The sequence below is a fragment of the Corythoichthys intestinalis genome, chromosome 16, assembly GCF_030265065.1.
Source record: "Corythoichthys intestinalis isolate RoL2023-P3 chromosome 16, ASM3026506v1, whole genome shotgun sequence".
NCBI lineage: Eukaryota > Metazoa > Chordata > Actinopteri > Syngnathiformes > Syngnathidae > Corythoichthys > Corythoichthys intestinalis.
The window spans coordinates 21573441-21597244 of NC_080410.1; the positions used below are offsets into that span (position 1 = coordinate 21573441).

The following is a 23804-nucleotide window of genomic DNA, read 5'->3' on the forward strand; positions in this document are numbered from 1 at the left end:
TGTTTATTATGACAATAAATCCTCAAGATGGCATTTGCATTATTAACATTCTTTCTGTGAGAGGGATCCACGGATAGAAAGACTTGTGACTTTGTATATTGTGACTAAATATTGCCATCTCGTGTATTTGTTGAGCTTTCAGTAAATGATACTGCAGCCTTTCAACCCAAATGCATGATGGGAAGTGGAACCATGACTGTGCGTAGTGCTACCAGTTGATATATCTTCTCTCCGTTGGGAAATAACATAAGGTGTTAAGAAATAGATCAATTGCTACCTTGCTTCCCTACATTGCTTCCCATGATATTTCTGATTGCAGGGGGAGGGATTGTAAGGCTGTAGACTATTAAAAAAAAGGCTCCAAAGGCTGCCAAAATTCACTTTACTAATTTTACGCTGCCTTTTATCTCTCTATATAGGTAAAACAGCGCCATTACAGATTGAGCGCGACAATACGTGAGTGGATCGTGCACAGCATGCAATAATTGCGTTAAATATTTTAACGTGATACTTTTTTTTTTAAATTAATTATCGCCGTTATCGAGATAAATTTGATAACCCTACCTAAAGCCTAAACTAAAGACTCTGGATGAGTGTAACATAGTATGTCTGTAACATTAAATACAATTAGAAAATGATTTAATTAAAAAATATATATATATATTAAGAAAAGACATGGCCGATATTTTTTTGCCAATTCCGATACTTTGAAATGATGTGATCGGACCCGATCGATCGGGATGATCGATCGGGACATCTCTAGTAATTAGTGCTACTTTTCTCCGGTAATCTTTCGAAAAAGGGGAAATGTGAACTCAGGTTGGCCAACCATGTTTTTGAATAATATCAATGGCTAAACAATTATAAGCATATTTTCTTTTTTTTTTTTTAACGCAACCCTTCCAGATTGTTTGTTTAACCCGTAGCAACGCCCCTGACAACGAAAATGCTTTTCTTCGGCAATCTTCGGAAATCTTCGGAAATTACGTCACACCGGGAAGTGCGAGGGAAGTCCGCCATAGAACAGTATTGTTTGTTGCATTGCTTCCCGGTAAGATGCCACGGCGGTGTGTGGCGATGCTTTGTTCTCACTCAAACGAAAAGTTGAATGAGTGGCCAAAGGATAGCAGGGCACGTAAATGGATATCTTTCGTTCGCACGAAGCGAATGAATTTCATGCCATCATCGAGTAGTGTTCTCTGCTGCAAACACTTCGAAGATGCCTGCTTCCTTAACCGGTCTGCTTATGATCAAGGATTTGCCAAAAAGTAAGTGTGATTTTTGGATAGATGACTTTGTCAAAGCAGAGCTGCCAACTTTTGTGGAATTTACAGTAGAAGCTAGCGACGTTAGCCGAAAGCCAACTCGTGGCAATAGCCGTGGCATAGTTGTTGTTGTGTTCGCTAGTGTTACGTCCCAAGGACGGCTCGCGAAGGGCGTAGCATAAAATGAGCCACACGATTTCACAAGTGGCACAAAATTTACACAACAAACTCGCAATGAATATGGTAAATGGTAAATGGTGTTATACTTATATAGCGCTTTTCCACCTTTCAAGGCAATATGTACAAAATGTAGATGAAGTGCAGCTTCAGGGTAAGCCCAGGCCAAAACAACAAACAAAAGGAATCTACACTTGAACCCCAACCGCTAACTAAACCCTGATCATGAAAAAGAACGAAGAAAAGACAGCCACTAACCTAGCTTCTTACGCTAAAAAAAACAGGAGAAAACGGGTTGAACAGAAATGGCGACTTACCCCTTCTTGCTTCAGTGCTTTTATTTACAGTGGTGAACAAAAACAATCCAATAACGAATAAACACAAAAGACCCCACCGAAAAAGCGGGAGTGTATCATACTAGCGATCAAATGCAAACGAGCGTGAATGGCGAGCTTACAGCTGGCGAGGAGGACGGCGGCAGAATGCTGTCAAATGTGAACGTTGACAGCTCAAGTCCCGCAGTGAATCATGGGAAATGTAGTCTCGGACCACACACTGAAGTGGTGCTTTGTAATCTGTTCGCTTGTATGAAAAAACTACATTTCCTCACGCCATTAGACGCCACTTCCTGCCGATAGCCCCAGGAAGTAGTAGTAGCTGGTAGTACGAGGCGAGGCGGAGATGAGCGACAAGCAAAACTTCGCGGTCGAATGTGGCGGCAGTCCGCTATTATTTTGTTTTCTTATTGTTGCCACAAGAAAGTGGAGAAAGCCATCAACGACTCACCCCCCCCCCCCCCCCCCAACGTTTTTATATTATTATTTTATATGCATGAGCGCTGCCGGATCTGCCAAAATGAACATGCAGTCTGATTATTATTTTTTTTAAACAATGTCATCAGATAGACAAAAACATAAAATTATGTGCAAATGCCTGCATCTTCAAATCATGAAAATAATAACAGCCTATATCTTACCAATCTTGTAATCTCGATGGGTCTTGTCTCCATTCGATGTCAGGTAGTCTGGGCACATTGTTTGCATCCTAATTAGCGTCTGGCTAATACATGTACGATCCAACATAAAATTCCAACCTCCTCCTCTTCCTCCGACTCTTCAAAAACTTGGGTCCCCTCACTTGCGCTTGATCTATCACTTATCACTGTTTGAAGCATTGTTTGAAGGGCTTTGTAGGGCGGCCGTATGGAGCGCTGCCATCGCTGTTCTCGGTGTGGCGTATCACTTCCGGGTTCGTCCCCTTTCAGTCTCGAACTTCGGAAACGCGATTATTTTGTCAAATATACAACATATAAATTATTTTTTCATGCTATATTTGTTAGACAATGTTTAATTACTTTAATTATGACCCTATTTGGCATGTTATGAAATTACTTCACATTACAGCTTTTCAAAAAACGAACATGCCGATCACGCATTGCTTTTTTGGAACTTGTAGAAACGACTCTAGACATTACGACACATGAGGATGTTTTCTTCATACGTTTCCGGAAACCAAAAACTCGGGAGGAAAAAAAATGTGAAGACCGAATCAACTTGCGCGGACTTTAACACCAGCTCGGCGAATCCATTCACGTTTCATATGCAGTAAACATTATGTTGGGTTGGCATGGTCTTTCAGAGGACAAAGAGGTAAGCCATTTTTATATTTTTAACTTATTTTTTTAGCGTAACGTTGTGCCGTACTGCTTCTGTCTGACAATGAATGACCTGAAAAGAATTACAATGGTATCTGACTGCCACTGTTACCTGTTATATATAGAGAAAAAAACAACTTTAGTAAGGGGGAAGTGTAAATAAATTATAGGATTAAGATGTGTTATCAATGAAAAAATTAAAAGTATTCGTTGGCTGTCACTGAGTAGCATTTGCGATCGCTACACAAAGCTAACTAAATTACTCCCAAGAACGGTAAGAGACGTAGGACAACCAGAGGATATATAAGAAAGACAGGGCTGATGGTAAAGGATAACTTGTTGAAACAGGAGAATGTCATTGTCAGTCGCGTCGATAAAAAAGCTAAAGCTATGCTTAGGTCGGCTCGTTTTTTTCGTCTTTTTCAGCCTTCGACACTCAAGCCATCTCTTTAACTGAACATTTATATGTTCTTCAATTTTTGCCAGTGAACTTGGCACCAGGCACATCAATTTCGGAGAGAATTGGTGGTAGCTATGTAAACATCTCCTTCGTACACGATTTCCATTCATTTCCTATTAGGGACAAACGGTGGCTTGTCCCTACAGTAGCTAATGTCATGAATATTAATAAGCGGAAGTGACGTGTTGCTTGCGGTACGCCATTGCTGCTTTTATGAAGACAAACAAAAGTTTACATCAAAAAAGAACAAAAACCAATCACGTTCTGCGATGGGACTATTGCGCATGCGCACATTGCGATGGCAATGTTCAAACGATATATTGTGCAGGCCTAGTTTACACCTGTATTGTTGCCCTTTTTTACCCTGAAGGTACTCAAGTCACTTTGAGTTCCTCATTAACAGGGACAAGGGGTTCATTTTTGTAAATATAGCCAACTATTTTTCATATTTGGATGAAACATCATAATCACTGCATGTTACTGTTTACATGCGTGAACATGTAGATTACCAAATACTGATATATGATGCTAAGATAACCAAAACTAAAATCTGAAATTTGACCTAGGAAAAGGTGTGTTTAAAAACTGAAACAATGGGGTGCCTAAATTCTAATACACGAATATTATTCTGTTAGACAGTAAAAGAATCAAATCCAGAATAGACTTCCAAGTCTTGGTTATTATATTTTTCTTCAGCAGAAGGAAAGGGACTACTCAATGTCAAATCGTCAAGTGATTCTAGGGATGCAGCTATCGATTATTTTAGTAGTCGATTAATCTATCAACTAGTTAGTTAAGATAATCGAGTAATCGGATTAGGAACATTTAATGCGTTGCGGAATAAATTTTAGGTGATGTAAAACAAAGGCTTGCACTTTCAAAAGAGCATTAAACGCAAATCCAAAATAAAATTACCGAGTGTTTGTTCAAACGATGCAGAATGGCACTTTCATTTAAAAATAAACTAAAATACCTGAGCTTAGCCTCAAACTTTTTTTTTTTTTTTAAATAAATACATGAGGATCTAAATACAGTGGTAACTCGACATACGATCGCGTTGACACACGATCTTTTCGACATCTGAAGTAAAATTTGACTCGCCATTTTTTTCTACATCCGACGACATGCTTGAAATACGACGATTTATGACAGCGCTGCAGTTTCTTTGTTTTCCCGCAAAACTGACGCAAGGCAGATTTTCTCATGAGAGAAATTACCATGGGGTCCAAGAATGATGGTGCAGGTGGTGAAAAAAGGAAAAAGGTGAGGCTTACCATTGAAATGAAGATGGAAATGATAGAAAAATATGAATGTGGTGTGCACATCCGTGAAATGGGGGCCAGCTTCACCAGGTTTTTAATAACTTATTTCAAAACTTGTGCAGCACAACATGCCTACTGTCCGGCGCAGCTGAACATGGAAAATGAAAGCAAAAAGTCCTCTCTCACGCTTTCACGTCAGCCAAGCGGTGCATTCAGTTACACCGCGCAAAACACATCAGCCACATTAAAACCCAATTCATTACATTATTACAGGTATTATTATTTTATTATTCCAATTTTTATTCATAATTTATTTGGTTTGCTCTGTGTAATTGCTATTTGCAATAGTACCAGCTGTATTTATTAAGGATTTAGTGAAGTACTTCTCAAATAGTGGGGCGCCCCCCCCCCCCCAGGGGGGCGCAGAGCGATGCCAGGGGTGGCGCGTGTGACCTCGGCGAACATGCTTTTTTTTTTCTGCCGTACTAGAATAAAGTGTACTTGCACATCCACTCGGTGGGTGGCAGTGGCGCTCTCATTTTCAAAGTGCGAGCAGTATTTTTGAAGTAAGCAAGAGCACACGGAAGAGACTCATGAAGAGCTGGAGAGCTGTGCGCCGTTTTCGAAAGCCGTTTTCCTGCCGGACTGGACTCATGCAGCGACCCACCGCCCGAGAAGTGCCATTTTCGGCTTGGGATCGTCACGACGACCGCCCTCACCTACGGTTCTCCCTCGGCCGCCGAGAATGCGCTTTTTTCGGGCCGTTTGCCTTTTGGATTTGACATTTAATACGGTATTATTTAATATGGTAGATGAGGAAAGACCACTGTTTACTGTGTCTAAAAATGATTATAGCGGACAGCCGGAAGCCAAATAAATTAAGACGCCACTTAAAGACATTAGACCCCAATCTCATTGATAAGCCGCTTGGTTGTTTTTCAGCGAAAACGTGCCGAATATTGCCAACAATCGTCCCGCTTTTCAGTGTTATATCAGTAAACCATTGATCACTGTTAGCATGCTCAGTGCAAAATAACCCCACACCTTTGCAAACTGAAGGTGATACTGTGAGCAGTGAAAATAAAAACTGTCCTTCTGTCCAAAGACACTTTTTTTTCCTTTCTTCTATTCAGTTGTGTTTTTTCGGTCAAATTTTTGGGCATATTGTCCTCATCAATTTGAATTTGTTATTATTTACTGATTTTATTTTTTCAGTATCAAATGGTAAAAAATGTACCTGGAGTGTATTTTTACAGTTTGGATGGGACTTTTTTTTTTTAATTCAGGCAAACTGATGCGTGTTAAATCTTTTCTGTTACAAACAAAACAATGTTAATAAAGTTATACTTTATAAGTTGATCTCTGTTATTTTCTCTAATAGCAAAAGGATACAATGTGAGGCAGAGGCGTATTTATAATAGTAATACTATTGACAAATGATACTATTTACAGTTGCGGCAGAGTTTGGGGGGCGCGAAACATTTACGTCTTCCTTGGGGGGGCGTAACAGAAAATAATTGAGAAGCACTGATTTAGTGTAAGTTTTCAGGCTGTGGAACGAATTAATGGAATTATAATGTATTCTTATTGGAAAATCCTGCTTGACATACGACCATTTCGACTTACAAACAAAGTCCGGGAACAAATTACTTTATGTATGTAGAGGTACCGCTGTACAACAAAAGAACAATTGGCTAACTTGTATTGCATAAGTCAGCTAGATTAAATGCTATAAAATGCAAACTTTTTTTTTTTTTTTTTTTTTTTTACAACGTTCTTAAATCGTTCAAACACATATTCCCACAAAAAACGGCTAAATATACCTATAAATATTACAAATGCATGAATTTTTTTTTTTATCTCAAACAAAAACTTATCTAACGTTGGTCAAAACAGGGAGCAGCTGGATTCAGCGATGTTAGACAAGTTATGTCGTAGTCATTGTTTCCACTAAAGGACAGTGTTTCCACCCAAATCAATAAAACTAAATGCAAACACTTTCAAAACAAACCATCACAACGCCACTGTCATTAAGTGAATACTCGAAGAAGCAAAATTTGATTCAAAGGTTTTTTCTAAATAAATTACCCAGTTAATCGATTATTTGTTGAAGCACTAATTAAGTCACATCAAAGCAGCAGCAGGCAAAATGCAAAGGAATGAAAACACTGCAAGCAGATGGATGTCATCTCTTATTCTCAGCCATGAAGAGATGAAATGAATATGAATCGCTCTCGTTTTCACACACATGCACACACACACATATTTCGGCTCAGGTGTTTCCTACGGAGTCCCTTGAGAAGCAGCCCTGTTCCTACAGCACATATTAATTAGCCCCGAGAACAGAGTGCATTGTCATGTGTGGAACAGAGTGTTAATGAGGGGTTGCAAAACATGACACCTGTTGTGAGGCTGATTACAATGATGCTTGTTTGCTCTGTTTGTCAAATGTGAGTCTTTGCATGGAAGATATGGATGAATTAACTAGCTGCCTTTTCAGTTTTTGCTTGCTTCTCTAGAAACACCAGTTGTGTCTCAATTCTATGCTTTGTCGGGACATTACCAGAAGCACTAATTTAGGTGGCCTTCAGGACAAAGACATATGAAACCAGGCCCGAAACCAAGGAGAGCCATTAATAATTTGTGTACATGGCTAACTGTGGACATTATGAAACTACCTGACAGAGGAAGGCACGGGTCTAGACATAGTCACTAACATGCTTTTTTAGAAAAATTGAGAAATTTTAAAAAAGTGCACTTATTCCAGTCAGGGCAGATTTTTTTTTTTTTGGATCGAATAATAAGAAAAGGACAAATCGTTTACGTAAAATATATGTGCATCATTTACATTTCCCATTATCATATTGAGACATTGACGGAAAAATATATAATCATGTTTTTTGTAAAATATTTCTGAATGAGTTTCCATTGCAGACTTGTTTTTTTTGTTGTAATATTAAGTGACTTGACATATATTTGAACTTCAACCAAGAATAATTTACAGTTTGGGGCTGAATTTAGAAATTTAGATTTGTGGATATCAAATTTTCCCAACAATATATACGGCGGAAAACACTCAGGTGACTTGAAGTTCCGCTCTGAGACCCCCAATTTTGAAAAGGTCCTATATGCATGTGTGTCATTGTAAAGCTTAAAATCTCACTTTTCGGGGGGAAGAACATTTTTGAACTGAATTTTGAATTTTTGTTTGTTTGTTTGTTTGTTTTAAGTATAACATTTTTAAACAGCAAAACCCTAACTGGAGGTGAAAGGATGAGAGAGCATAATTAAAGACGCCATGACTTTAACAAGATATTATCACGTACTTACCTCTTTTCGATCCAAAAACTCCATGTATCATGTATCACCGAGTTCCAAGACACAGCTGTGAATGGCCACAGCCGGATTTTGGGGGGATTTTATGGGTGAAACATGGTAATATAACAAGGGTCGCGATGCTGAAATCGCAGACATCAAGGGGTGGTCAAGATTTTCTTTTCCAAATATTTACCATTTTAAATTTTTTGTTTTTTTTCTTTTCTTTGTTTGGATCGATTATTTATCATCTAAAAAATTGGAGGAAATACGACATTAACAAAAAAAATACAATTAAGCGATAGTTATGAGGTACATATCTGTGACTTATTTAACTAAATATTAGACATCAATTAGTGATTCTAAGCTAAACATGACAGACATTTTAAATAATACATATATTTACCTTCTTTTTATGGCTGGGTTGAAACATAAGCAGTTGCGCGATGTCTGTAAACCGGGATCTACAGGGTAAAACGGAAAAAATAAAAATGGTTCGTGGGCTTAATGCGCCATGAATCTGCTATGGCAGAAAAACACAACAGTTCTTTTGGCTTAAAATACAGCAGTTTCTTTTAGAGAGGGGTGCAAGAGCAGAAACTGCTTTTTCAGCCTTACCTATGTTTTCCGCCACATATAAAGATTAATGATTGTTAAAAAAAAAAAAAAATAGTAAATCAATAAATTATAATTCAAACAGAGTAATAATTGTCTTTCCGTTTAATACATTTTTTTTACACATTTTTTCGAGTTCAATCTAAAATTTAGTTCTTGGAAGAGTAGTTTAAACGTGACGTGGTGGATTGTCCATGATTCCTTATGTTGATCTACTACTCCCTCTGCTGGGGTAACGAGAAAGTGCGGTCCAAATATAGAGGGTACTTACAGTATCTTGTTTGATTCAACTCAGATTTAGTTTGAAAGAAGAGGCCAAATTCAGGTTATTCTTAATTTTGCCATTGGAATGACACTTAATTGATGATTTTAAATGACAGAACTTTTTTAGGGTGATCTAAAAAAATTTTTTTTTAATTTCAATATAGGAATGGACAAAGTGGAGGATACATTGTTGGTAGCATTTAGATTTAGTTTAATACCGTTCAGAGATTTATCTGTTGAGCATCCTATTAGAGAACAAAAACTCTAGAGAATATGTCAAATTAGGTTTTCCTGTAAGGATTTTTGTGTTTTAGGTTTATCCAGAAACACGAAAGCTGAATTTCTTTAATCTGTTGTAAATTGTAAACATATCAATTTTCCTCTTTGAATTAACTTCTTAAACCGTTGACTTATAATTCCGTTGTGAAATGTTTGCACATCTGTTGTTCTCTTTTTTTGCATAAGTATTTATGTCCTAAATGTACATTTTGTTATGGTTGAGCATTTTACTCTAATATTAGATTGGCTCAAACTAGGCCTGCACAATATATCGTTTGAACATCACCATCGCAATATGCGCATGCGCAATAGTCACATCGCAGGACGTGCAATTGTTTTTTTTTTTTTAACATGTAAACGTTTGCCTTACTACATAACAGTAGAGAGTGTACAAATCCTGGATCACTTTTATACGCAGAAAGCCTGGATTAAACAGCATTATATAAATTAAGGATGTCCATTACCCGATCACATGATCGGAAATCGCACCATTTTTCAGAGGATCGGAATCAGGTGAAAAACATTGGGTTTTTAATGAAAAATATATATTCATGTTTATCAAAGCATGGGTGATTTTAAGTGGACTCTCTTAAATGAATTTTATGAAGTGATAAAGAGTGTGATTAAAAGTAGGGCATTAAATGTGATGCATTGAAAAATGTTGGTGCGCCTACATTTTGCAGGAAAAAGTTGCAAAAATGCAAAAAAGTAAGTGTGGATCCTTGGCAATATACAGTGCCTTGCAAAGGTATTCGGCCCCCTTGAATCTTGCAACCTTTTGCCACATTTCAGGCTTCAAACATAAAGATATGAAATTTAATTTTTTTGTCAAGAATCAACAACAAGTGGGACACAATCGTGAAGTGGAACAACATTTATTGGATAATTTAAACTTTTTTAACAAATAAAAAACTGAAAAGTGGGGCATGCAATATTATTCGGCCCCTTTACTTTCAGTGCAGCAAACTCACTCCAGAAGTTCAGTGAGGATCTCTGAATGATCCAATGTTGTCCTAAATGACCGATGATGATAAATAGAATCCACCGGTGTGTAATCAAGTCTCCGTATAAATGCACCTGCTCTGTGATAGTCTCAGGGTTCTGTTTAAAGTGCAGAGAGCATTATGAAAACCAAGGAACACACCAGGCAGGTCCGAGATACTGTTGTGGAGAAGTTTAAAGCCGGCTTTGGATACAAAAAGATTTCACAAGCTTTAAACATCTCAAGGAGCACTGTGCAAGCCATCATATTGGAATGGAAGGAGCATCAGACCACTGCAAATCTACCAAGACCCGGCCGTCCTTCCAAACTTTCTTCTCAAACAAGGAGAAAACTGATCAGAGATGCAGCCAAGAGGCCCATGATCACTCTGGATGAACTGCAGAGATCTACAGCTGAGGTGGGAGAGTCTGTCCATAGGACAACAATCAGTCGTACACTGCACAAATCTGGCCTTTATGGAAGAGTGGCAAGAAGAAAGCCATTTCTCAAAGATATCCATAAAAAGTCTCATTTAAAGTTTGCCACAAACCACCTGGGAGACACACCAAACATGTGGAAGAAGGTGCTCTGGTCAGATGAAACCAAAATTGAACTTTTTGGCCACAATGCAAAACGATATGTTTGGCGTAAAAGCAACACAGCTCATCACCCTGAACACACCATCCCCACTGTCAAACATGGTGGTGGCAGCATCATGGTTAGGGCCTGCTTTTTTTCAGCAGGGACAGGGAAGATGGTTAAAATTGACGGGAAGATGGATGCAGCCAAATACAGGAACATTCTGGAAGAAAACCTGTTGGTATCTGCACAAGACCTGAGACTGGGACGGAGATTTATCTTCCAACAGGACAATGATCCAAAACATAAAGCCAAATCTACAATGGAATGGTTCAAAAACGTATCCAGGTGTTAGAATGGCCAGGTCAAAGTCCAGACCTGAATCCAATCGAGAATCTGTGGAAAGAGCTGAAGACTGCTGTTCACAAACACTCTCCATCCAACCTCACTGAGCTCGAGCTGTTTTGCAAGGAAGAATGGGCAAGAATGTCAGTCTCTCGATGTGCAAAACTGATAGAAACATACCCCAAGCGACTTGCAGCTGTAATTGGAGCAAAAGGTGGCGCTACAAAGTATTAACGCAAGGGGGCCGAATAATATTGCACGCCCCACTTTTCAGTTTTTTATTTTTTAAAAAAGTTTAAATTATCCAATAAATTTTGTTCCACTTCACGATTGTGTCCCACTTGTTGTTGATTCTTGACAAAAAATTGAAATTTCATATCTTTATGTTTGAAGCCTGAAATGTGGCGAAAGGTTGCAAGGTTCAAGGGGGCCGAATACTTTTGCAAGGCACTGTATATATCGCAATGTTAATTTCTTCTGATATCATTCAGGCTTAGGAGTGGGAACCTCTTGGTACCTCACGATACGATACGATTTACGATACAAAGCTCACGATAACGATGATCTGACGATATGGCGATGCAGTACGATTATCAATACATTGGTACGTTGGTCTAGGATATTCTACAAACAACTAATAAACAGAAAAACAAGTGTCTCTGTGAATTTGAATGAGTTTATCGCTAGTAGACGTCCAATCCATTTGAACTGGGAGGGTGGCAGCGAATGAACATTCGTTCATTCGCTGCCATCCCTCCCACTTCAAACGGATTGAACGTCTATGGCCGTCAATAGCAGCCAATGCGGCAATGAGGTAATTTTGGGCCATTTAAGGTCATTTACCTGTTGATTTTCAGTTACTTCCTGTTGATTTTGGGGTATTTTATGGGTCACTTCCTGCTTATTTTGAGTTACAGAACAGGAAGTGACCTGGGAATTACCCAAATGAATAGGCAGTGACTCAAACTCAACAGGAAATTACCTGTAAATCCCCTAAAATGAACAGCAAGTGACCTATAAATGCCCCGAAAATCGGACTGAATGACTGTGAATGCTCTGGTTTTGAATGAACGAACGTTCTCAGTCTAAATGGATTGGGCGTCGAGCATAGGCGGAGTTTGACTTTTGAGGCAGGGGGGGCAGCAACACGTTGATGACCCCGAAACGCAGTGTCAGCAATAAAATTTACTTACCAGAATATTTATAATCAAAAGTTGACAATGAGCGTTTTTTGTTTCCCATTTCTAGAAGAGAATTCTAAATCAGGCTGCTTAGGCAATACTTTTCGCCAAGATCGTCATCCATTGAATATGGTACGCCCGCCGGTGTCGTGCCAATGTAGTTACCCCAGTCAAAAATTGTATCTCCTGGGCGGAGCCATATGGAGGTAGATTTGTGTCTTTATTATTCAATCAAAAAAAGTTGCTTCAATCAAAATATATTTTTTTAACCCAAAAAAAAAGATGCTGCAATCAAAAAAAAAAAAATGTTTGAATGCAATATTAAATTGGGTTTTTTTTTTTTGGGGACTGAAGTAATGTTGATTTGTGTTTGAGCCATATTTTGGCTAGGACACATTTGTCTTTATTATTCAATCAAAAAATAAGTTGCTTCAAAAAAATATATTTTCAAAAAGAAAAATCACTTCAATCAAAAAAAAAATTCAATCATGGAAAAAGTTTTTGAATGTGAAAAAATAGTTGAGATAGAAAAATTGGCATTTGAACACTTAATTTTTCATTGAAAAAGTTTTCTTTGATTGAAGCAATCCTTTTTGTGTTTGGGCCATATTACTGTATGAGTCGGACATGTGTGTCTAAATCATTTAATCCCCCAAAAAGTGGCTTAAATAAAAAAATATATATTTTTAATCAAAGAAAAAAAATCATTTGAAAAATAAAATTGCCCATCCCTAATTTTGTTTTTGAAAAATATACGCAAAGCAAATTACCGTCTAAGTTGCATGATCAGTTTGAAAAAATAATTTTGACCCATTATGAAAATATATTTTTTTGTTCATTTCATTCATTTTTGTTGCAGTTTCATTGATTTACAAGTTTTATATATATAGGAAAGTCCGCTTATGGCGTCAAGCACCGTCAATGGCAGCCTTAGAGTTAACTGAGACACTATTATAGTGGAAGATTTTGGTAGCAACTTGATGATTCCTTTTATTTATTTTATTTTTTTTAACATTGACACCTTTTTAAAACGATATTTCGATTCTTGACAAGAGCACATCGATAACCTTTTGGGATAGAAAGCATCACGATATATCACCATTTCAATATTTTGTCACACCCTTATATAATCAGGCCTATACCAAACAGCTATTCAGGTTATTGGTTGAAAATTCTTTTAGTTTTAATTAGTGCTGCAGCGATTAATCGATTAACTCAAGTATTCGATTAGAAAAAAAATATTCAAATTAAATTTTGTTGCTTCGAGTATTCGTTTAATTAAAGTGGCGTTGTAATGCTTTATTTTGAAAGTGATGGCATCTACAGTAGTTTTATTGATTAGGGTGGATACAGTGCCCTCTAGTCTGCCTCTTTTCACATGGCTGAATCCAACTGCTCCCTGTTAAGACCAACGTAAACTAAGTTTTTGTTTGAGCTAATGTTTTTTAATGCATTCAGAATTGAGTTTATAGGTATATTTAGCCGGTTTTTTTTTGTGGGAATATGTGTGGCCAAACCATTTGTTAAAAGCATTGTAAAAAAAAAAAAAAAAAAAAAAAAAAAAAAAAAAAAAAAAACTTTTGCATTTTGTAGCATTTAAGCTAGTGGACTTTTTCTATGTAAGTTGGCCAATTGTTCTTTTGTTGTACATAGATCCTCATTTTAAAAAAAAAAATTATACCGTTTGTGGCTCAGCTTAGGTATTTTAATTTTTCATGTACCTTATCCGATTACTCGATTATTCGAACTAACAAGTCCATCGATTAATCGACTACTAAAATATTCGATAGCTGCAGCCCTAGTCTTAATATCGCAATATATCGCAAACCCCCCACAAATCGCAATGATGGTTTTTTCCTATATCGTTCAGGCCTAGCTCAATCTACCACGAAGAAATTTCTTTTGTTTTTAAAGTACAGCACTTAATAAACTGCAACTTCAGAGGCATTTTTTTCCACAATAATTTTGGTCAAATTCTGAATTGGATGACCTCATGGGCGTGTGACCGTGGCGTTTCCCTCTCTTTTTTTCCTTGTAAATAATTGGCTAAAATTCCTTTTTATTTTCTTGACTTCTGTGGTGCGTTTGACTTGTCAAGGGCATAGTTTGCCTTTGGCCCGATGACAGCTGCGTTGGTAGCCGCTCCCTGCGGCCCTCAACAGGATCAGCAGTTCAGAAAATGGATGGATGGACGCTTATTTATGAGGGCAATTAATCATTTCCTTTTTGTTCTTTTTTGTTTGTTAGGTAAATGGCGTGAACATCGAAGGCATGCGGCACTCCGAAGTGGTGGCCTTCATTAAAAAAGGAGGCAATGAGACCTGGCTGCTGGTTGTGGATCCGGATGCTGATGAGTACTTCAAGATGAAAGGCATCATCCCCACCGCTAGACATGTGAAAGGTAAAAGATCGCCTCTTGGCTCAAGGATGCTTAAAAAGTGCCTGTGACACGAAAAAGCATGTTTATTTCATAATACACGCGGTATTTTATACCCCTCAATTATATGGGCCGCTTGGATGTGTGTGGAAGCGATCGCTATTTTTATTTAGCTTTTTGAATCCCGCGCCATGAAAATGAGTGACTTCCGGCTTCGGTCTTGCATTGAGGAGGAGGGCGCTGTGACGTGTACGGTAGAAGACGTCCTCTTCACGCTACAGCGTACTGTTGTGTATGAGGACGAAGGACTCAGCTGATTTTGCTGATTAATACGTTTATTTTTCGCATCACGCCAGCCAAACGGCTGCAGAAAAATCATTCTGTATGAGGGAGAGGCGTATGCGCCTTTTTGGAGTTGCAAAAGGTTCCCATTCACCGTGGATATTTACTGTGGGACCATTGGATTTACGAGGAAGTGAGTAAACATTTTGTTTTGTATTATGTCAAATACGAATACAGCGATTACAAATTAAACACTACAAACTTTCTTTAAATGAAGGACTACTTACGCTTGATCATTGATAGGCATGCAAAAAGCTCTCCTAATGCTCATTAGCAGCAGCACGTTAGCTGCACAACAACTCCAGCCACCCTCCTCCGGGGAACGAACTGTAAATTGCTCTCCGCCGGGCGGTTTGCCGATCCGCGAAGACAATCGACAACCGGGTCGTCATGTCAAATAATCCAGGATAGTTATGTGTGATTTTCCGCTTCGAAGACTTTGAAACATCACTCGGTTCGGGTTAGCATGTCGGCTAGCTGTCACGCCTTCTGGTTTGTTTACATTCTCCGAAGCCGGGGAAGGGAAATGACATATGTCCGATTTAGGTGTCATAAAATATCGTTTGGGAGGTGCGACAGTAAAGGTGAAGTCGACAGTTTTGACCATTATGGAGTAATTTTGCCATGTCGTCCTGAATAAATGCATTTTTATTATTTCATATTCCATTCAGCACAAGACTGTTATTTGTCATGACCATGCCATTTATTTAGCAATTGGGGAAAATACTTGGATAAAAAGAATATCCTGTAAAAATATTGAAGTAAAGAGACAGAAACAATGACATTTTGCCGCTCTCTTCGTCGCGTTTTCCTCGTTGTGAATAGTTCCCCCTCGACGGGCTGACTGGTCCTTCTCAAGCCATTTATATAGCTATTGGGGAAAATACTTGGATAAAAAGAATATCCTGTAAAAATACTGAAGTAAAGAGACAGAAACAAAGACATTTTGCCGCTCTCTTTGTTGCGTTTTCCTCATTGTGAATAGTTCCCCCTCGACGGGCTGACTGGTCCTTCTCAAGCCATTTATATAGCTATTGGGGAAAATACTTGGATAAAAAGCATATCCTGTAAAAATATTGAAGTAAAGAGACAGAAACAATGACATTTTGCCGCTCTCTTCGTCGCGTTTTCCTCGTTGTGAATAGTTCCCCCTCGTCGGGCTGACTGGTCCTTCTCATGCCATTTATATAGCTATTGGGGAAAAATACTTGGATAAAAAGAATATCCTGTAAAAATATTGGAGTAGAGAGACTGAAACAATGACATTTTGCGGCTCTCTTCGTCGCGTTTTCCTCGTTCTGAATAATTCCCCCTCAATGGGCTGAATAGTAAAACCGATGAGCCCAGTCTACCGCTGACGTCATCCACCTGTTAGGGACGCTAAAGCCCTATAAAGGTAGGCGTGGCTAACCGGCAGATTAAAAGACTAATTTCTCATCATCTGTGCTTTACTAAATTGTTGTATATAGTCGAATCGTCTCAAAATATGATTCTAATTCACATAATAATGCCATTTAAGACTTTTTTTCTCGTGTCATATGCTCTTTAAATCGATGACGTTTTAGAGGTCCGCTGATTGTTCTCACAGATTACGACGGTCCCTCCATCTCCAATGGCTCCCACAGTCCTCTGATGAATGGCAGCTCCACCTCACATTCCATCCGGTCAATGACCTCAGACCACAGTAACGGCACACAGGTAGGTGAAGTGATCGGTCGCTTTTCCCTTCTTTAAGCCATGGACTTCACTATCAGTTGACGAGACACGGGGCTCGGGACCGATTCGTAGGAGGCCTATTTTCAAAAACCTAAAACTAAAACATTTTCAAAACCAAAGCCGCTAGCAACCTAAAATCAAAACAGTAACCTTCCTTAGGCATATATGAGTCTCCATGAGCAGCGACATCAAAAAATTCAAAGTCGTTCCCAAATAGACACTGTTGTACCCTCACACTGCAGGACAGCTTGATCTTGTTTGGATGTTAGTCGAGGTTCTTTATCCACCATCCGTACACTCTTTCATTGAAATCTCTTGTCAATTTTTCTTTTCCGTCCACATCTAGGGAAGTTACCCACAGTGCCATGGGTTCCCCCCAATTGATGGCACTGCGCATGGTAGACACAGGAACATTCAGGTCTTTGGAGATGGACTTGTAGCCTTGAGATTGCCCGTGCTTCCTCACAATTTTGCTTCTGTAGTCCTCAGACAGTTCTTTGGTCTTCTTTCTTTTCTCCATGCTCAATGTGGCACACACAAGGACACAGGACAGAGGTTGAGTCAACTTTAATCCATTTTAACTGGCTGCAAATGTGATTTAGTTATTGCCACCACCTCTTATGTGCCACAGGTAAGTAACAGGTGCTGTTAACGCATTTGCTCCCAAAAACGTATGAATATGTTCTATTTGTAATTGCTTCAGTGTCCCAAAAACGTATTTATACGTCTTTTGCGTTTTTTTTTTCACAATGGGCATCTACAGGTTCCCATTTATCTTAGATAGAATGCACAAAGCTCCAAACCCATTTTAAAGCAATAAAACTGGCCACTGGAGGGCAGTAGCGCATTTGGTAAGACCCCCCCAACCCGATTCAACCAGTACAGCGTAGTTGTGACCGTGCTGCTCGCCTAGCAGATCGCCGTTCACCGCACCCTCCAGTGTCCCGCACGGAAACGCGCACGGCCAAACCAGTACCCCCCAGGAACACAAGTTCCCCAGGCGAACGAGGCAGCGGTCACCACAAAAGAAAGACTAAAAAAATCCATCTTTACGAGACAGACGGCAATGAGGGAAAAGTTAAACCCACTGTCGTGGCCACCAAGCGGGTGAATAAATGTGTGAATAAATTGTTACTTTGAATCAAAAACTCTATTTGTCTGGTTGTTGTTGATGTTATTTTGTAAAAGGAAAACATTATTCAGATGTTTGGGATCTAACTAAAGCAAAAAATAGCTGTGTTAAAGTCAAAGTTATGTTTGAAATGTATGCGTTTACAAAAAGCTCATTTTCTCCGTTTTTTCATCAGAAATTGGAAAATTACTCAAACTAAGCTATTTTCAAATGCTGATTTCTAAAGAATGGAAAAAGATATGAACTTACTTTTTTCTGCTGAAAGAAGAGAGTAATATTTCTTTTGGTGGGTTCCATGTTTATATAGCAATAGAACAGAATTTTCTGCAGACCTCGCTAGGCCTGTTGCTATAACAAATTTCAGTGGGCGATAAATTATCTGATAAATTATTGCGATATGCGATATTATTGCGCCCCCCCCCCCCCCTTTTTTTTTTTAACCAAATTTACAAATTTAAAATAACACGGTAAGAATACTAAGTAATATTAAGTACACCCATTTAAACGCAATAAACCTTTACTCTTAAGAAATCACAACTAAAAGCAATAGAACATGCCTCTTTTTAGTAAAAGACAACTATATCAATACCGCACAGTAACACAGAATAAATAACATGTCTTTTTCAAGGAAAGATAAAATTGCACTTCAATAGCTTAAGCATTTAGGCACAGAGGTATAAAGCTGTAGTAACACAAACAATTGTACTTCAACAATAACAGAGAAAAATACATGAATTAAGTAGCAGTAACAAAAATTTGGCTTATTAAGGCTAGGTTCATACTGCATGATTTTTTGTCATGTCTGTTTTTTTGGCGTGCCCGTTCAGACTGCCTTTGTCCATGGAGCCCGTTCAAGTATCACGCATACACATTAGTTGGCAGTCCGAGATGCGCTCGGCAAAGTGACCGCATGCGCAGAAGCATCAAAACAAATTACACGCGCTAGCTGTATGTCATTCCAGGGTAATCATATTTATATTTCCAAAAAGATGAAACAAATAACAGACAATAATAATCCCCGTTTAGTCCTTTAGTCAAAGTTTATATGGACTGATAGAACGCATGCACGCACGCACATAAGCCTTGACTTGTGTGCGTGACATGACGTGGGTGTGTCAATTTGCCCCGTCTCGGCCATGTAAGCAATACTGAAATATTGCTCATTCAGCGCATAGAATTAAAATCGAACATTGTCAGGCTTATCCTTTTCTTCATTTATTTTTTTATGACCGTGTTCAAGCCCGCTTCATGCATAAAAGCAGAATTCAGGCTAGAAGCTAATGCACAGCTACATCGCTCCCGTCCTGCCTGCCGCTTTCGCTTTGCTGATGTCATTGCTGCATGAATTCCGATTCGGGAGACTTGAAAGTTCAGACCGTCAGCCACATTCTGGAAAAATGTGACCCAGATCGGATTTGAAATGGTCCAGTTCTATGGGACTTGTCACGTTCAGACCGTCAAGTTAATGCTTTACTCGAGTCGGAAAAACACGAAAAAATCGGATTCATGCATTAAGACCTGTAGTATGAACATAGCTTTAGGCTAAGTTCAAATGTGTTAAACGAACATACCCAGAAGTCAATAAAACAGAGTGAATTCTCATCACACGGCATATTGCGCTGTTGGTAACGAGGAAGCCGAACTTTTAACAGCACGTCCACCGCACATCTGCTGCACGCACGCACGGACGTGAGGCGATAAATTGCAGCGGGAAAACTGCCTTCATTTTCATTTACCGTGCAATAAATGGAATTATTACATACTGCGACAGGCTTAGGCCTTGCAAAATCAGTCAAAATCAAGTAAAACGGCCGGGAGCGAAGGGCCTTCCTTCGGTGAAAATGGCTGGGAGTGAATGAGTTAATTACACAAATTAGAGAAGCATCACATGATTTTTCCAAAGGGTGCCAATACTTTTGTCCATCCCATTTTTTGCATTTTGTGTAAAAAGATAATGACTTTTTAAAAAATCCATTCTCTTTTGTGTTTTACATTGCAAGCAAAATAAATGAAGCTATTACCACCAAAGCATTTGTAATTGCAATGATTTCCCTAGGAGGAATTGAGCATTATCTGACAGAATTGCAGGGGTGCCAATACTTTTGGCCAGCAGCGTACACGTGCTCATATGATGGGCATCCTGAGATGTTTGAACACCGGCGTTTGAACGCAGCGTGTGTTTGAGTCTATCATAGTGAAAGCCAAATGCTCTGCCTGAGTCGGCCCCCAATGGGAAGGCGTGGCGCAATATTTGTGGGAGCTGTCTTGTCAACTGATGGTGAAGTCTATGTTCAAGCTATCACAACTTTTGTAACGTCCGACCGCCTGTTACATATCTGCTCCAGCCGGCGAGCGACGAGCGAGGTCGATTCTCGGACCCGTTCGCCGAGATAGGTCTGAGTGCCACGGCAGCCGAGGAAAAGCGGAAGCTCCACGCCAAAGAGAAGAGGCGGGCACCGCAGATGGACTGGATGAAAAAATATGAACTATTCAGCAACTTCTGAGGAGACACCTTCAGACTGACAAGAGGATAAATACCATGACAAGACAAAGAAACCTGAGGAATAATTTTAAGGAGCGACAACAAACATTTTAACCTGACTCCTCTATTTTTTTATACATATATATTTAAAGTGGACAATGTGCTAAATAAGCATTGTGGAGGCAGCGTAAGCTCATGATGACGTCAAAGATGAAATGCAGATAATCAATGTGACAGGGTGGACGACCTTCACCTCGAGCGTTGTCATCAATAACTGGTGACTCAGAAGCTGTTCAACAAACTTTTGTTCTGGCCTTAGGTTGTTTTTGTTTTTTTTAATGAATGATGGAAACTAGCCGAATGTGTACAGCAGAGGGCAAACTTGTACCACAAATACATCATGTCCTCTGATGTTAGGGGAGCTTTTGCTCATTCTGAAGAGCTTGCTGAAACAACAAGTGATTATGTTTATGTCAACACTAGTTTGTAAAAACAGATTGACATGGATGTGCAATGGAGAGTGTTTTACTTGGGGGATTTGATAAAAATCTACGGCATGAAATGTTCACCTGCTATTAAGAGACAGTATTACGTTAAAAATATGCCATAAAGTGGGAATATCAATGATACGCAGATAGAAGACCGTACTCCTCACCAGCAAATTAACTCAATAATACCAAAAATCAAACAAGGCTATCACAATCTAGCAATTGCAGGATAGCAAAACACTGTGATAACAATATTGTATGTATCACTATTGTATCATAATACACTGTGATATCAAAATTCAATATTGTTGCCTCGATACTATTCAGTAATAGGCATGTGCCGGTATTTATAACCTTAAAACAAAATATCACGGTTTCACTGTATCACGGTATTGCAATTACAGATCTAAAATGTGTAAATTTGATATATCTGGGTTTTAAAAAGAAAAAAAAAAACATTTTTCCATTGAACACGATTTTTATTTTTAACATTAGCAAAATTGGAACATATGTATAATGTTAAGTTAAAATAAAATTTTAAAAAATCTAAATAATATTAAAATACATGCAGTCCTTTAGGTGAGCCTATACCCACAGCCACAGCTTAACATTATTACCATCAGAACAAAAATAATTGAATTTTCCATAAAAAGCACATCTGTATGACTCGTATCATGTTTACATTATACACGTACTCTCTTTCTCAACACAGACAGTTGCCGGTGAGAAAAAAAAAAACAAGTTTTAACACCGCTAGACACACTAAACACACTGGAGTTAACTCTCGTAGCTTTTGGGAAATGTTCATGACAGTGTTTACTAACCTTTAATTTTGTATAAAAGCGAAATCGTTTCGGAGGTATTGCCTTCTCGGCAGCCACCCTCCGCAAATATGTTTTACATGTCGGTCTGCCCTCCTCTTCTAATCCGTGGCCGTCTGTCACTTTTCTGTAGCCGAAGTATTCCAATACCAGCGATTTCGTTTTCTTCGATGGGGGGAAAATGTTTAGGAGTTTCCCCTCCTCCAGTCATCGTGTAGCACAGCTGAATCACTGACACTGAGCAACAACTGGTGCTGGAGGGTTGAGCCTTGCAACTGCATGTGAGGGATTTCTCCATGTATTTTTGGGACATAAAACATAGCTAATACCTTAGGGACGGTATGACGGAAAATTTTTGCGGTTTTGAAACCTTGACATTTTCATAACACGGTATATCTTGAAACCGGTAATCGGCACATGTCTATTCACTAATGATATATCTCATGCAAATTTATCAATATTGGTAAAAAAAAAAAAAAAATCTTTAAAATTATTTGTCAAACGTCTCATTCACAATGATTTTTAATGTTATTGTTTTATACTAGATTTGGCTAAAGTTAAAAGCCCTTAAGTGTTGGCAATATTTTAAATTGTACCTTATATTTTTATTAATATTTACCATTTTATACTAATACTACTTATATAGCACTAATATTAATGACAAAATAAAATTATACGAAGGACACATCTATGAGGGGCACAATTTTATTGTCGTCTACATTAGGAATGTTTGGCTTGCTAGGGGTCTGCAGCTTCTCTTTGTACACCACAGTAACTTTGTTTCTGTTGTACTGCTAAAATAATAGTTAGATAAATTTAGTAAAATTAAATTCGCAATAGAAAAAGCCGTACACAAAAAAGACAAATGAACAATCCAGTTGTAAAGATTTGGTAAATATTTACTGTATACACTTCATAAATTTAAGAGGCAAAACTATTATAGTTTCCAAGTCTAAATAGAAGTAAATTTTGTGAAACTGAATCTGCCAGTGAAGAGAACAAAGAGGAGCTTGTATATGAATGTCGTCATAAACGCTCCGAGGCATTCTGACTTCAGAGGGTTCAGGCTCGGTGATGCTTTGGATTGGGGGGAAATTTGTGAGGATTTTATGAAGGATTATTCCATGCACATGCAGGAGCAGCTGCCATGCACATGCTGGTGTGTGTCATTTAATGTGTGTATATGACTGTTTCAAATGGATCCGCAGGTTGGAAAACCATCATTCAAGTGGACAATGTACAGGTACTTTTTTTTTCATAATAGCTAGTTTGGTAGGACATAGAATTTTCCTAGCCTAAAAAGCAAGCAAACTGTTACAAAGCTGACACATGCAATTAATGCAGTTGCATTTTCAATAAAGTGTGTAAAAGCATTAGAATTTCTGGACACATTACATTGGCTGAGTTTTTTTTCTCCCACGACTTGAATGTTTTTGTCGTCTGTCCTCGCACTCTTTGTCGCACAGATGAGGATTACACCGGCGTACGGTTTCATCCTGTTCTCAGAATTCTCTACCAGACAGCTGCTCAGGCCACACAAAGGTCAAAGATGTGTGTCAATGGATGTGTACGTCCATTGTCTGCCTTGTACTACACAGTGTGTGTGTAGCTCTATTTTATTGTACGGTCCGATTTGTACTATTATTGGTCTTACAGATTTGTGGAGCAAATTCCAAATACTGTGCACTTAATATCTCAAATGTATTGTAAATACTAGAACTAAAACTACCGTCACCACCTGGGAAATCCATTCGGGGTCTGGATGAAATTGAACCTCATTTTAGTTCTTGTGTTCCGACATAAGCACTACTAATTAAAGTCTGACCTAATGCAATGTGACAGACGTATAAAAATCTCCAAATGTTAAATTGGATTTTCCAGCCAATGCGAAATCTGGGTTTGATCTAGTTGAAACTTGGTATGACTACAAGCCCCCCCCCCCCCCCCCCCCCCCCCCCCAAATGACTAGGATTTCTTTTAGGAATTCATCCACGTGCGGAACATCACCAAATCCAATCAATCATTTGAAGAAACATGAAAATCCACGTTGGCAAAAATTTACTGAATA

At 38.6% G+C, this 23804-nt stretch overlaps 1 protein-coding gene across 1 annotated transcript in view; it reads left to right on the forward strand.

The window, feature by feature from the left end:
- LOC130931882 (Na(+)/H(+) exchange regulatory cofactor NHE-RF2) overlaps positions 1-23597 on the forward strand; it is a 94659-nt gene extending 71062 nt beyond the window's left edge. Inside the window, exons 4-6 of the mRNA XM_057861067.1 lie at positions 14626-14779; positions 16686-16795; positions 20291-23597. Of these exons, the coding sequence (XP_057717050.1) occupies positions 14626-14779; positions 16686-16795; positions 20291-20449 (423 nt within the window). The 3' untranslated portion in view covers positions 20450-23597. The remainder of the gene's footprint in view (positions 1-14625; positions 14780-16685; positions 16796-20290) is intronic.
- Positions 23598-23804: the final 207 nt, after the last annotated feature.